This window comes from Carcharhinus amblyrhynchos, unplaced genomic scaffold (genome assembly GCF_965287045.1).
Source record: "Carcharhinus amblyrhynchos unplaced genomic scaffold, sCarAmb.v2.hapA scaffold_61, whole genome shotgun sequence".
NCBI lineage: Eukaryota > Metazoa > Chordata > Chondrichthyes > Carcharhiniformes > Carcharhinidae > Carcharhinus > Carcharhinus amblyrhynchos.
Window position 1 is genome coordinate 578,817 of NW_027649801.1, and position 14,647 is coordinate 593,463.

Sequence of the window (14,647 nt, forward strand, 5' to 3'; positions counted from 1 at the left end):
AGAGTTTCTCTGTTCAATTCTGGTGCATCGGCCCTGAATGAAGACATGCAACATTGACAACTCTCAGGAGGCCTTTGCCTTGGACTGAATCAGACAGAGACAGAGTTTATGGGAAGGATCTGAGCGTTTTGAGAACTACGACAAGTTGAAGAGGCAAAGCAGTATTGACAGAAAGAGCATGCCATGATCTGAACTGATAATACACAACTAAACATCCTGCATAACAACAAATGCTCTACATGCCATAAAGTCTGCAGATTCCAAAATCAGCCTCGTCAGCCATCTTCTGGCTCACAGAACACCTTCATCCTCGCTAGAGGGGGATAGCGAATAACAGCAATCCACATTAACATAGGAGCACAGTAGGCTATTCCGTTCCTTGAATTCAATCTAAAACTCAATAAGGTCACGCTTGATCTTCACCCGAGATCCTTTTCTCCATCTTAATTGCATAACCATCAAAACCTTTGCTTAATAAAAATCTCAGTCTCACTTATGAAATTTGATATGTTTTAGGGGGAGTTCCAGATTTCCACTATCCTTACATGTGAAGAAGTGGCTCCTGACATTACTCCTAAATGGCCAAGCACTAACTCGAAGGTTTTGTTCCTCTGTTCTGGGTTCATTACTAAGTCAAGACATTCATTTCACACTATTTGCAGACACAATAGCAGAGGTTGCCATTTTACCTGCTCTTCCAATAATCGACGCTGTTTGAAGAACTCCCAATCTTCCTTTAGCATACGCTGTTTAGTCTTCATTGCCATCTAACAAGGAGGAAAAACACCAGTCAAATTGGACCCAATAATTACAGCACAGCCCTTGGTTCACTGGTATTTTTTCAAATTGAAAAACTGTTGGCTCATCAAGCTGCAGCTGTTATCTTGACTCAGCAGAAGCTTTGGCACCACTGAGTCAAGAAAACATGGGTTCAAAGCCCACTCCAGAGACCTGAGCACACAGACCAGACTGATAGTTCAGAGTGCATTATTCCAAACTGACTTTTGAATGAGGCTTTAAACCAAGGATATGAAAGATCACATGGCACTATACAGGGAAGAGCAGGGGACTAACCCTCAACTAACCCTTAAAGTGATCACCTGGTCACTTATCACACTACAATGTGTTGAGCTTTGCTGTGCACTACTTAACTAACACATCTGCTTACACTACAACAGTGACAACATCACAAAACCTTAACTGGCTTGAAAGCGCTCTGGCATAAGAACATAAGAAATAGGAGCAGGAGTAGACCATCCAGCCCTTCGAGCCTGCCCCGCCATTCAATAAGATCATGGCTGATCTGTCGCTGCTCAGTTCCACTTTCCCGCCCTCTCCCCATAACCCTTAATCCCCTCTCCTATCAAAAACCCATCAACCCGCGTCTTAAAAATATTTAGCGAGGCAGCCTCCACCACTTCAACGGGCAGAGAATTCCAGAGATTCACCACCCTTTCAGTGAAGAAGTTCCTCCTCAACTCTGTTCTAAACCGCCCCCCTTTTATCTTGAGGCTGTGCCCCCTAGTCCTATTGTCTTTTTTGAGCATGATACCACATGGTGGGTTTACAATAATCTAAGTTCTTTCTCTGCTTTAAAAGCATCTTAGAAACATCACCTCCATCTGTAAAACTTCTGGAAATGATGAAAATGGAAATGACTTGGGGTTGTTGCGCTCATTTTCTTCAAAAGGGATACTGAAAGCCATTTTAATACAATAGGTGTTAAACACTGTACTGCACTAAATCCAACTAAAATGAGAAGTTCGAATTAAAAGTAGCTAATTTTTCTGTGAACGATATTATTTAATGGAAACTGTGTTTTCAGCTTTAACTGTGAAAGTTACTTAAATAACAAAAGGTTTCAAGAAAAAGGAAAATGCTCAATAACTGTTTTCAAATAAAATGACCATTTTTGTCAAGAAAATTCTTGGGATGTCACTGGAAAGTCCAGCAATTACTGCTCAATCCTCGTCATCACTAGTTTGATGGAACTATGTGGCTTGCTGGTTACAAACAACGAATGTTACAAAACAATTCTGCTTTAAAATGTCTTGTTAATTTATGCTGAAACAAAACGTTCTAGATGGTGAAGGAAAGTGATAATTCTAAACTTCTCCCTGGAGACAGACCCATCTGATCTGGTTGTCATGGGGAAAGAAATCCAAACTCAAACCTACTGAAAACCAATTGACAGTTCTCACACCTTGACATAAAAGGGGAAGCTCATTTTTAGAGCCAGAAACAAAGCAATCGCTGATGCGTGGAGAAGTTCCAGCTATGGAGAGCAGGGTGAACTGTTGTGTTAACAGCTAAGCAGAATGTTTGTAAAAGTTGGGTTGCTGTTTGAAAGATAGGAAACAAGGTTGATGACACTGATGAAGATTTAAGGATTAAAGATCAAGGAGACACCAAGGTGAGGCTTACTCGCAAAGTTTTTGTTTGAATACTCCGGCAAAGTGGAGCAGCTTTCGAAAAACATCTGAAGATTTCACCTGATTTGAATGAAAGGCGTAAGCCTGCAGGAAGCTGGGAGCGCCTTGGGACTTAATCTTGCATTGCTACCCATCTGCCAGAAGTGCAGTACACAGAAAAAGGAGTGAAAAAGAATCTCAATGAAAATCAGAGTTGTGGACTTCTTCAAAACTTCCTAGCTGTTTTGCCAACGCCAAGCTTTTTATTTTACTTTTTCAAAAAGTAATTTTCAAATCCTATAATAGCTGCCCTTTCTGTCACTGCTTCCTTACCATCCAACAGTTTGGGAGGGAGTGAGAGGGGTGATGGAAGAGTGGGGTGGAGAAGAGATGGTCATTTGGGGAGATACGTTGTTTGCGAATAGATGTTGGTTGGCAGGAGAATAGGTGGGTGCCATTCTGTTGATTGTTCAGGCAGGAAGACAGTGGGTTGGGCTTATGGTGCAAAGAAACTGGACATGGCAAAGCAAGGCAAAAAGTTATCCTTTTAAAAAAGGCAACAGAATCTAAATATAAAAACTGGAACAGAGGATTTCCCAGTGAAAGAACTACAAAATTATGGTTACTAATCTGAAGAAGCTAAATGCAGGAGACAGTTTCGGAATTTGAAGCACACTCCCAAATTCAAAGAGGGAATGATGTGTGGAAGTTAATTGTGACCTGACAGAAGGCTCAAGTCCTATAACTTAATCCGGTACTACAGAAGTCAGCAAAAGAAAAATAAAATCCACACAGTGACATCAGCGTCCTAGGCTCAACCACCTTCAGCTTCACCTTCATCAATGACGTTCCTTCCATCATAAAGTCAGTTGTAGAGGTGTTGGCTGATAATTGCAGAATGTTTAGCATTATTCGTGACTTCTCAGATACTGATGCAGCCTGTGTCTAAATGCAGCAAGACCTAGACAATATCCAGGCTTACGCTGACAAGTGCCAAGTGCCAAGTTATATTCGTGCCATACAAGCACTAAGCGATGACTATCACCAAGAGGGAACATAAGACTCTACAGAACCATAGAAAAGTTACAGCACAGAAGGTGACCATTTAGCCTATCTTGTGCATGCCAGCCAGTAAACACCCAGGTGCCCTTTCTAATCTCACTTTATTGCACCCAGCCCATAGCCCTGCAGCTTACAGTACTTAAGGTACAGATCCAGGTATTTTTAAAGAAAAGTTTAGGGTCTCTGCCTCCAACATCAACTTCACCCCATGACATTGCCATTGTTAAATCCCCCATTGTCAACATCCTGGGGTTACCACTAACTGGAAACTGAACTGGACTAGCCTTATAAAATACTTGGGCAGCAAGAGCAGGTCAGAGGCTAGGAATCCTATGCCAAGTAACTCACTTTTTCATATACTTTCTAGAAAACAAACTGTAGCGCAAGACTTGCATCAGTAAGTCATTTTAAGACACACAGCAATTAATACTAGTGGTATTACTACTATTAATACTAGGCTATTAATCCAGAAACTCAGCTAATGTTCTGGGGGACCCAAGTTCAAATCCCGCCACGGCAGGTGGTGGAATTTGAATTCAATAAAAAATATCTGGAATTAAGAATCTACTGATGATCATGAAACTATTGTCGATTGTCAGAAAAACCCATCTGGTTCACCAATGTCCTTTAGGCCATCCTTATCTGGTCTGCCTACACGTGACTCCAAAGTCATAACAATGTGGCTGACTCTCAACTGCCTTTGGGCAACTACGGATGGGCTATAAATGCTGGCCAGCCAGCGATGTCCATGCCCCATGAATGAATAAAGAAAAGCATGTGTACCTTTAAGATAGAAAAGTTTGGGGTAACGTTCAAGTTGTAAAGTTGAAGTTGCAAAGGGATTTCAATATAATAAAGCCTCACCTGCTCATCCACGTAGTCATCTATTCGCTTCTGACACTCCAGCCACTCTGCAGCAACTCTACTCATCTCCTGGTCCATCTGTAGGTACCGCTGTAGTAACGTACTATACATATCCTCACTGTATGAGTCATGAGATGCCGTACCCAGCCTTAAAAGAAATCAATCTGCATCACTTAAGACAAACAGATGAGAATATAGACTGTTCCACCACATGATGCAATCAAGTGCACTGCCTTCCCCAACTGCTGGTAATACTAATTACTGTGTGGGTGGATATCAATAACTGGGGTAGAACCTTCAGCAAAGAACTTCAGGAAAACGACTGCATTAGACAGCAATAGTAAAAAGTCTGACAACACCAGGTTTCAGTCCAACCGATTTATTTGATAGTAAATTCACTAGCTTTCGGGTTAGCCCCTTCGTCAGGTGAATGGAGAGTTCTGGCCTCAGACAGAGCATATAAAGCACTGTTGGACTGAAACCTGGTGTTGTCAGACTTTTTACTGTGTTTACCCCAGTCCAACGCTGGCATATCCACATCATGACTACTTTACAGCAATTACAGAGGAAAGCATTCATTAGAACTGATAAAAAATTTGCGATTAAAAGAAATTGTAAGGCAACATGGAAAGATCCGGAGAATAAGACAGACTGAACAGCTCTTTCAAGGAGGGAGGAAGGCAGTGGAATTGTGTGATCGTCACTGGACAAGTAATGCAGAGACCCAGAGCAAGATTGGAGGACCTGAGTTCAAATCCCAGTAGAGCATCTGGATATAAAACCTTTAACGATGGCCATGAAATCGTCGTCAATTGTCGTAAAAACCACTCTGGTTCACTAATGTTATTTATGGAAGGAAATCTGCCACCCTTACCTGACGTTCATGTGACTTCAACATGGTTGACTCTCAAATGACCTCAGAAATGGGGGCCAATAAATGCTGGCCCACAACCCGTAAACACATTTTAAACAATGGTATAGGCTTAATGGGCCCATTATATTTCTGATCTAATGAGATAAAGTTCCAGACAGCAGTGCTTGTGTTCACAAAGATGCTTAATGTTTAAAACGGAAATTCTGTTTGCAGAATTAGACCAAACAACAGGTCATGATAACTCCTATTCAGATAAGGAGAGAACTCACTGCAGATTAAAGGCTTTCCCAGGAGCTCAGACTCAGGATACACACCTGATGAATGATTAAATTGCAGAAATAGAGATGCTCAAGTTGTGCTTCAACAAATCGTACGAGTTTTCACACTATCTTCCAGCACAATCCCAGCACTTACAAAGCATGACCCAGGCAGAAGGGTAAAACGTCAGGGCACTCATTTTGTTTTGATATTGCGCAAACCCCTGATAACACTGCTCAATACAAAAGTGAAGGCTTTGTGGTTTTACAGGAAGTATAGTCCACAAGATTTTGCTGGAATCTGAATCTAGACAGAGGTCAGAATGAGCATTCATTGTTAGAATACGTCGGGCTTCTGGACCACACCAGGTGATGATTGGCACACAACTCACCATCATGGCAAAAACCATTGCCCAACAGGATGGAGGGCTCACTAAAGCACAAACATATCCAACAATATCCAACCATTAGCTTTATCTACATTGTTTAAGCATACTTTATTTTAGCTCTTAACTATTCCTTCCTGTTCTAAAGGCTTTAATTCAAGGCTGGGATACAGTTTTATCTGCAATTCAATTTCATGGCCATTTGCCTGTTTGGTACCTCTGCTATTATTCAAATGTTGACAGGCTATTTGACCACAGGAAACATTGTATCAATCCTATTGTCACTTAGCGTTAACATATAATGAGATTTCCAATACACATCACTGACTAGAGGTTAGCAGAAGGAACCCACCACCTAATCCATCAGACCAGCTGCAGAAATCCTATCCAATGAGGCAGAGATCAGCGTATGGGGTTAAATATTTAATTAATACCCACTTTGCCACATACGTTGAAATGCAATTTCACATAACTCCCATAATGTAGCACAATAATTATTCCATACACAACGAGCTTGGTCTAAGAGGCAACAAGCATAGCTAGTATCTCAGCAGAAGACAATATCCTTAAGAGGTTAGTTAATTGGATGCTTTACACTACACAGAATCCAAAAACTGGCTGCCACAAAAATGACTTCTTAGTTCAACAACACAAAACACTAAACTATAAACTGTTATCCCTACATTTTTGTCTAAAAGAGTGCATTAAATCCAAAGTGTTCCAGTCATAGAGGAGCTTACCGGAGTTGTGCTACTAGTGATGGTAAACTATTTTGCAGAAGTGGCTCAGAGAACACCAAGTTTTCAAAAAGGTGCTTGTTATGAAGTTCCCACGTCACCTGGAATTTCTTCAAATGTTCACTTTCCTATGAGAGAAATCAAGGAAGACATTCATAGTCCATACAAGTGGAACAGGTTTTCAACATGCAAGGGATGTAGTGGTGCAGAGAATTAGATAATACCCTACTGGAGACAGGTTCAAATCCAGCTCTATTGAAAATTCACAGGCTGGAACAGTTTGACAGATTCAACCTAGTGACCATGGGTTTGCATCACAAAAATGCCCCTGATTTGGCAATCTCACTCAGAGAAGCAAACCATAGAAACTGGTGCAACGACAGTAATCTTTCCCTCAATGTCAATAAAACAAAGGAGATAGTCAACAACTACAGGCAGCGTAGTGGAGAACATGTCCCTGTCCACATCAACAGAGATGAAGTGAAAATGGTCAAGAGCTTCAAGTTTCTAGGTATCCTGATCACCAAAACCTCTTCTGGTCCCTCCATGCCAACAGCTCTGCTTTCTCAGGAAGCTAAGGAAATTTGGCACGTCCACTATAACTCTCACCAGCGTTTACAGATGCACTATAGAAAGCATTCTTTCTGGTTGTATCACAGCTTGGTATGGCTCCTGCTTGGTCCAAGATCGCAAGAAATAAAGCCCAGTTCATCATGCAAACCAGCCTCCCGTCCGTTGACTTTGTCTACACTTCCCACTGCATCGGAAAAGCAGCCAGCATAATCAAGGAACCCATGCACCCTGGGCATTCTGTCTTCCACCTTCTTTCACTGGGAAAAAGATAAAGGTTTGAGGACATGTACCAACTGACTCAAGAGCAGCTTCTTCCCTGCTGCCAGCAGACTTCTGAATGGACCTACCTTGCACTAAGTTGATCCTTCTCTACACCCTAGCTATGACTGTAACACTACATTCTGCACTCTCTTCTTTCCTTCTCTATGCATGGTATGCTTTGTCTGTAATAAATTAAATATAGAAACTAGAAGCCACGACAGATCAGCCATGATCTTATTGAATGGCGGGGCAGGCTCGAAGGGCCAGATGGCCTACTCCTGCTCCTATTTCTTATGTTCTTATGTTAAGCAGGAGGCGGCCATTTGGCCCTTTGAGCCTGCTCTGCCATTCACTATGATCATGGCTGATCATCAAATTCAATATCCTGATCCTGCCTTTGCCCCATATCCCTTGATCCCTTTTGCCACAATAGCTATACCTAATTCCTTCTTGAAATTACACATCATTTTGGCCTCAATTACATTTTGTGGTAGTGAACTCCGCACATTCACCACTTTGAGTGAAGAAATTTCTCCTCACCTCTGTTCCAAAAGGTTTATCCCTTATCCTCAAACTATGATCCCTTGTTTTGGAGTCCCCTACTATTGGGAACATCCTATCTGAATCTACCCTGTCTAATCCTGTTGGAATTTTATAAGTTTCCAAGAGATTCTCTCTTATTCTTCTAAATTAAAAGGCGACAATTCTACCACTTAAATATTTGGGACAACTTCTGCATTTTTGGCTCAGTATCAAAGAGGAGACAAATGACAACAGTTTGACATTTTAGAATTAAGCACTTTTAGGAATAAGTGTCGCCTTTTGCTGGGTTTTGAGGGTGCATGTTTAGTTATTGTGTTTTGGGCAGCACAAATATAGCTCATGGGCTTGATGGAACGTATGGCCTTTTTTTTTTGCTGGTCAGTACTGCTAAATGTCACAAGGAATGTAGCACACAGCATTATGGCATTTACATATTTTTGCAACTTACCAGTGTTATGAGGAAGGTGCTGATTGTGCGAGCAGCTTGACAGAGTGCGCTGTATTCCTCCAAAAGGAGTGAGATGAACTGATGAGCCTGTGGTGGGCCCTGCACCACAGTTGTGACTTTGGATCCCAGTGACAGATGTCGGAGCAAGCGTACCTTCATTTCGAGAACGTATTCCCTTGCCTGCTGCTCTAAGCGTTGGTACAACTGGTAAGGGTCTCGTTCACATAGCCTATGGCCAAGGAAACAGAACAGAGCGTAGAACCATAGAACCACAGAACACTACAGCAAAGAAACAGGCTTTCTGGCCCTTCTTGGCCTTGCCAAACCATTTTTCTGTCTAGTCCCATTGACTTGCACCTGGACCATATCCCTCTCATCCATGTACCAGTCCAAGTTTTTCTTTCCTAAATGTTAAAAGTACATTATCTATTACAAGTCTTGATTTTTCAAGTTAAACAATGCCGTTTAAAATTAATTAAGCCTAGTCCATTAAGCACATGCAATGTCAAGAAAAAAGCACTGGAGTTAGGGAGACATTTTGCAAACTAATTATACACATATGGGACTAACTTTTAATTCATCATCAACTGCTAATGCAAGATGCCTTCTGTAGCATGCATAATTTTATTTTCTATTATATTTTGCATCATTCAGTGTAGTTAGAAGTTGATAAAATTTTATGATAAACAACTGTGCAACTGGAGAGAAGCAGGAACAGATATCCAAAATCATGTCTAAGCTGGCAGGGAAAACAACACCCAAAGAGGAAAAATTGGTCTTGGATTATACAAATATTGCCACAAGATTCTCTGTTGACTGAATTCTGTAAGAAGTGTATCTGGAGTGGAATGAGCATTACATAAAGTAGAAACCATGCAACAACAGAAATATAAATTTGTGCCTTTTGTGTCGTTACATGGATTCCTTTCCCTAAATCTTTATGGACAACTAGCCTATGTTTGGTTCACATTAATGCAAAAACATTCCGTCATAAAACTTAGAAACACTGAGCAGCATTTTGAGATGGATACAGATAAAGTTGGGGGACTGCAGCCAAATTGCCATCAGGCCCAGGCAGCTGACAGCACTGCATCTATAAATATTGAAGCAAATATTACTGAGAACACACACAAGGTCTGAATTTGAGGAGCACAGATACCTTGGAAAACTGTGAAGCTGGTGGGGGTTACAGCGATGGGAGGTTAGACCCATGGAGGGATTTAAAAACAAGGATGAAGATTTTACACTCAAAATGTTGCTTGACTTTGTGCCCATATAGGCCTGTGAGCTCAAAAGATGATAGGCGAATGGGACTCGCAGGGAGTTAAAACACAGATTTTAATTCTTCCTGTAATCTTTCCTCAGAGCAAATCCCTCAAGTTTCGGCCTAGTGCTGTTTTAAATATTTAAAATGATATTGTTCCCACAAATCCCACAAAGGCGAATGGGATGCTGGCCTTCATAGCGAGGGGGATTGAATATAAAAGTAGGGAGGTCTTGCTGCAGCTGTATAGGGCATTGGTGAGGCCGCAGCTGGAGTACTGTGTGCAGTTTTGGGCGCCGCACCTGCGCAAGGATATTTTGGCCCTGGAGGGAGTGCAGAGGAGGTTTACTAGGCTGATACCGGAGTTGAGGGGATTGAGCTATGAGGAGAGGCTGAATAAACTGGGCTTGTACTCGTTAGAGTTTAGAAGAATGAGGGGAGATCTCATTGAGACGTATAAGATGATGAATGGGATGGATAGGATAGAGGTGGAGAGACTCTTCCCGCTCAAAAAAGACAGTAGGACTAGGGGGCACAGCCTCAAGATAAAGGGGAGGCGGTTTAGAACGGAGTTGAGGAGGAACTTCTTCACTGAAAGGGTGGTGAATCTCTGGAATTCTCTGCCCGTTGAAGTGGTGGAGGCTGCCTCGCTAAATATTTTTAAGAAGCGGGTTGATGGGTTCTTGATAAGAGAGGGGATTAAGGGTTATGGGGAGAGGGCGGGAAAGTGGAACTGAGCCACAACAGATCAGCCATGATCTTATTGAATGGCGGGGCAGGCTCGAAGGGCTAGATGGCCTACTCCTGCTCCTATTTCTTATGTTCTTATGTTCTTAAATCGTGTTTTCAGTTCATTTTAAGTTAACTGTTGACAATTTGCTATTTTCACTTTAATTTTAATCCTTTTTTTAAAGCAAAATCTGTTTAGGAAATAGGAATTTTGAATTGGATCAAGCTACCAGCTCAAAAAACCAAAAGGAAATACCGATATTCTGCTTTGCTCACTCAACAACTCTCTTCCAACTATTGCAAGGTAACATATTTGAGTTTATGGCACAACGCATTTGTTTTCATTTAACCTACAATGAATGTTCTGCATACAATTGGGTTTCTGATGATGGACTAAGACATAAAATCTGTCTGGGCTCAGGTATTGCTGAGGTATAGGGGAGGGAGTAACAATTAAATGGTTTCAGTATGTCTGTTTCTGGAAGCATACACATTCAGGCCAGGATTGTGCTCAGTTTTGCTTCAGAAGTCTGTCTAAAGGGCACGAACAACTTGCAGGACTATGGGAAAAAGTGGAGGAACGGGACTAATTGAATTTCTCTTTCCAAGAGTTGGCACAAGCATAACGGGCCAAATGAGTTCCTCTTGCGCTGTATGATTCCATGATATTTTCACTGTTTAAATCAACTCAGTAACTCCTGACACAGAATTTTGGTCACAAATGCTACATGTGAACTGCATGCTGAAAGCTGCTGATTCATTAAGTGGTTGAACACCAAGATAACATACATATTTCATACAGCAATTAAAATAGATAACCAGTTAGTTAATCTCCAGTGACTTTGCCTACATTCCCCACCATTAAGCTTGGTTTAACCAGAGAAATCTGCATACTTAATATATCATTTACCTGTCTACCAGTTCTTTCATCCCCTCCTTATCTGGCACCAGCGATTGATCCTGATCATCAGCCAACGGTGTCCCAGCTTGGCGGTAAATACATCGAACCATGTAACGTACCTCTGACCAATAATGCTGAAGCTGCTGAGATTCTCGCTCATTCTCTGCCGATATTTCTCTGCAAAGAATTAGGTCATTCAGTAACAATTATTTCAATCCCCGAAGAGCAAAAATGTCCAATTTTAATAAGCCATTTTCTTGAAATAAATCAACTGGCTCCTGTTTACAAAACAGTGCCTGTGTGTAGGTTAAACTTGCTGCATGTGCTATCTCTTTAAGGCACTCTTAGGCAAGGTCCAGACAACTCGTACTACACACAGATCAGTTGCCTCAGAGTCTCTTTACTCAACCAGCTCAATCATCTACGGCTCGAGTTCTGCCTCACATGCTGCTGTACCTTTGGATTGAGGTTTCTTGGCTTTGGAAGGGCTGCAGCCCAAGTTCAGAGAACGATACCAGGACTAAAAAGGTTCAGTTATGACAAATGGTTGCACAATGCTGGACTTGTTTTACCATGCACGTAGCAAATTAAGGTGTGGGCATGGAGATGTTTAATAGGGTATGTAGAAACTATTTCCTGATGAGAGGGTCCTGTGTAAAAGGGGATGGCCCCCTTAAAAGTTAGAGCTAGGTAGTTCAAGGATAACATCAGGAGCACTTCCTCACATTAAGAATAGTGGAAACCTGAAACACTCTGCTCCAAAATGTCACTGAGGCTGGGAGTCATCAGAGACTTTCAAAGTTGAGATCGATAGATTTTGGTTACGGAACCCTAAGATACAACTGATCTCAAGACTCAAGCTGATTGGCATACTCCTGTTCATGTTCCTATTGATAGCATAGCAAACTGACAGTTAAATGCAGGCACTGAATCAATTACTTGAAGAAGATAGTTTAAATTTTGGTATTTGCTTCTTGCTAGGCAAAATGCACAGGGCACATGACATTCCCCAATTCGTGGTCTGGGTTCCTGCAATGATGTTTATCTGCATCAAGAGAATTACCAGGACCGTACTTAGAATTAACTCCCACAAAAGACTATTCCGACATGCACACCCAAACAGGAAATGCCAAGCTATTATGTTATAGAAGGCATAACAGCAAAACCCCACGTCAAGTGATTGCCGATATTTAGATTAAATAAAAGCAAATTACTGCAGATGCTGGAATCTGAAACAAAAACAGCAAATGCTGGAAAATCTCAGCAGGTCTGACAGCTTCTGTGGAGAAAGAATAGAGCTAACATATCGAGTCTGCATGACCCTTCCTCAGAGCCCAGCTCTGACAAAGGGTCATCAGACTTGAAACGTTAGCTTTAGATTAAGTAATTGTTTGATAGTAGATTTTAAGTATTGTTTTTAAAAAGGGATGTGCTGTCAAAGTTTGTCATCTTTTACGCATCAGGACAGGTTCTCAGGAATACCAACTGTATAGGGAACAACAATTTATGTTGCCGAAGAAGAGGGTTCCGAGTGGTTGGCAAATAGACTTTGATTTTGAGAGGCATTACCAAATTTGGGAGATCAACAACATGGATAACTTTCCTGCAAGTCAAACTATCAAATTTCACAAGTTAGACCAAGTTGTATTAATTTTTTTTAAAAAATTGAAATTATTTATTAGTGTCACAATTAGGCTTACATTAAAACTGCCATGAAGTTACTGTGAAAATCCCCTAGCTGCCACACTCCAGTGCCTGTTTGGGCCAATGCATCTAACAAGCTCGTCTTTTGGACTGTGGGAGGAAACCAGAGCACCCATATTCTCTTCCAAATGCACTGATGCTGCTATAGTGATAAACTGTCCTATGATCGAGTATTTGTGAGAGATAAGATTGAACAGGCCAGTTACTAATGTACACTGCATTTGGTCTGAGATTGGCAAATTTCTTTAGCTTTTTTTGTTTGTTTTTTTGGTCAGTTTATACTGCAATATTGCCTTAATAGATGACATACCATAACATACCCACTTGAAACTCATAGGAACACAAAAACTAAGAGCGGGAGTAAGACATTCAGCCCCTCCGGTCCGCTCCGCCATTCAATACAATCGTGGCTAATCTCATCTCGGTCTCACCTCCATCTCCCTGCCCATTTTCCATAACCCTTCATCACGCTATTAATTAAAAACAACTGCTCTGTGGGGGTAGAGAATTCTGCAGATTCACAACCCTTTGAATGAAATATTTCCCCCTCACAGTACTCTGCTTTTTGATTCATGAAATAAAGCAACTTTATTTGGAAGCATTATCTGATTGACAGATCCTTCTGAAGTATTTCTTCTTTCACCCCATAGTTTTCTCCTTTCCTTGTGTTCTGAAGCCTGCTTGCAAGGAGGAGTATTCCTTACATACTGCTGTCTTTCCATGTCTTGCTCAAATGGTTGCTTTTCACATGAGCAATGATATGAGCAGATTATTTAATGACTGTCAGGGTGGGAGAGTACATGTCCAGAATTATAAGAAATACTTACCTGCGTTCATTGCATGCCTCACAGTTGCAAGCTATTTCTGAAGGTGCAGGGGTGTTGACATCTGTACTGGGTACAGATTGCGTTCCGACAGCCAGTCTTCCACCTATTGATTCCTGGGGCGCTCCATTATTTGCCATTGGCATATGCAGTAAGAAGTCCTGGTTCTTTATCATGTGGCACAGGGAAACAGAAATAAAATTGAATCAGTGATGCTCAACATTGAAAAAGCATCTAGCAATGGTAGCTATATACGACAGTTATCCCAAACGCAGCCAAATCTGGCTCAATACTCTCAACAGTTCTAGGTTTAAACTTAATTTCCAGGATTAAAATTGCCCTCTAGGCCAAAACACCACTGTAGGACTGAGGGAGTGCTGCATTGCTGTGGGTCCTAACCTTTGGATGAGATATGCTGCCAGCAGTTCTGGTGGATCCGGTGGACATTAAAAGTTGCATGGTATATGGTGAAGAGCAGTAATGTTCTCCTGGCCAACTTCCCACCTTTAACTACCAAAACATATTGCTGGTTATTGCTGCAAACATTACATCCTCATTTAATAATTAAGAGCTACTGGACAACAAACCAAATAGAAATCCAACATTAAAAAATTAATACTTCATGCCCTGCAGTGACTTATTAATAAATACAAGTGCTTCTGGGATGGTAAAACATAAATCAAAATAGCTCAAGCTGCCCAGTTAATAAGTGAAATAGTGGTGAACCAAGAAGCAAATCAGTGAGGAACTTCAAAGTTGTAAATATTAATAAAAGGTAATGAAATTAATGGGACCACAACTCAGTTAAT

At 41.3% G+C, this 14,647-nt stretch overlaps 1 protein-coding gene across 2 annotated transcripts in view; it reads right to left on the reverse strand.

Moving 5' to 3' along the window:
• fam193a (family with sequence similarity 193 member A) overlaps nt 1-14,647 on the reverse strand; it is a 192,621-nt gene that overhangs the window by 51,476 nt on the left and 126,498 nt on the right. For both annotated transcript variants that reach the window (XM_080182522.1, XM_080182521.1), the window contains exons 4-9: nt 13,842-14,005; nt 11,320-11,487; nt 8,417-8,645; nt 6,595-6,719; nt 4,338-4,485; nt 690-767 (exon numbers count right to left, since the gene is read on the reverse strand). In XM_080182522.1, coding sequence (XP_080038648.1) covers nt 690-767; nt 4,338-4,485; nt 6,595-6,719; nt 8,417-8,645; nt 11,320-11,487; nt 13,842-14,005 — 912 coding nt within the window. The remainder of the gene's footprint in view (nt 1-689; nt 768-4,337; nt 4,486-6,594; nt 6,720-8,416; nt 8,646-11,319; nt 11,488-13,841; nt 14,006-14,647) is intronic.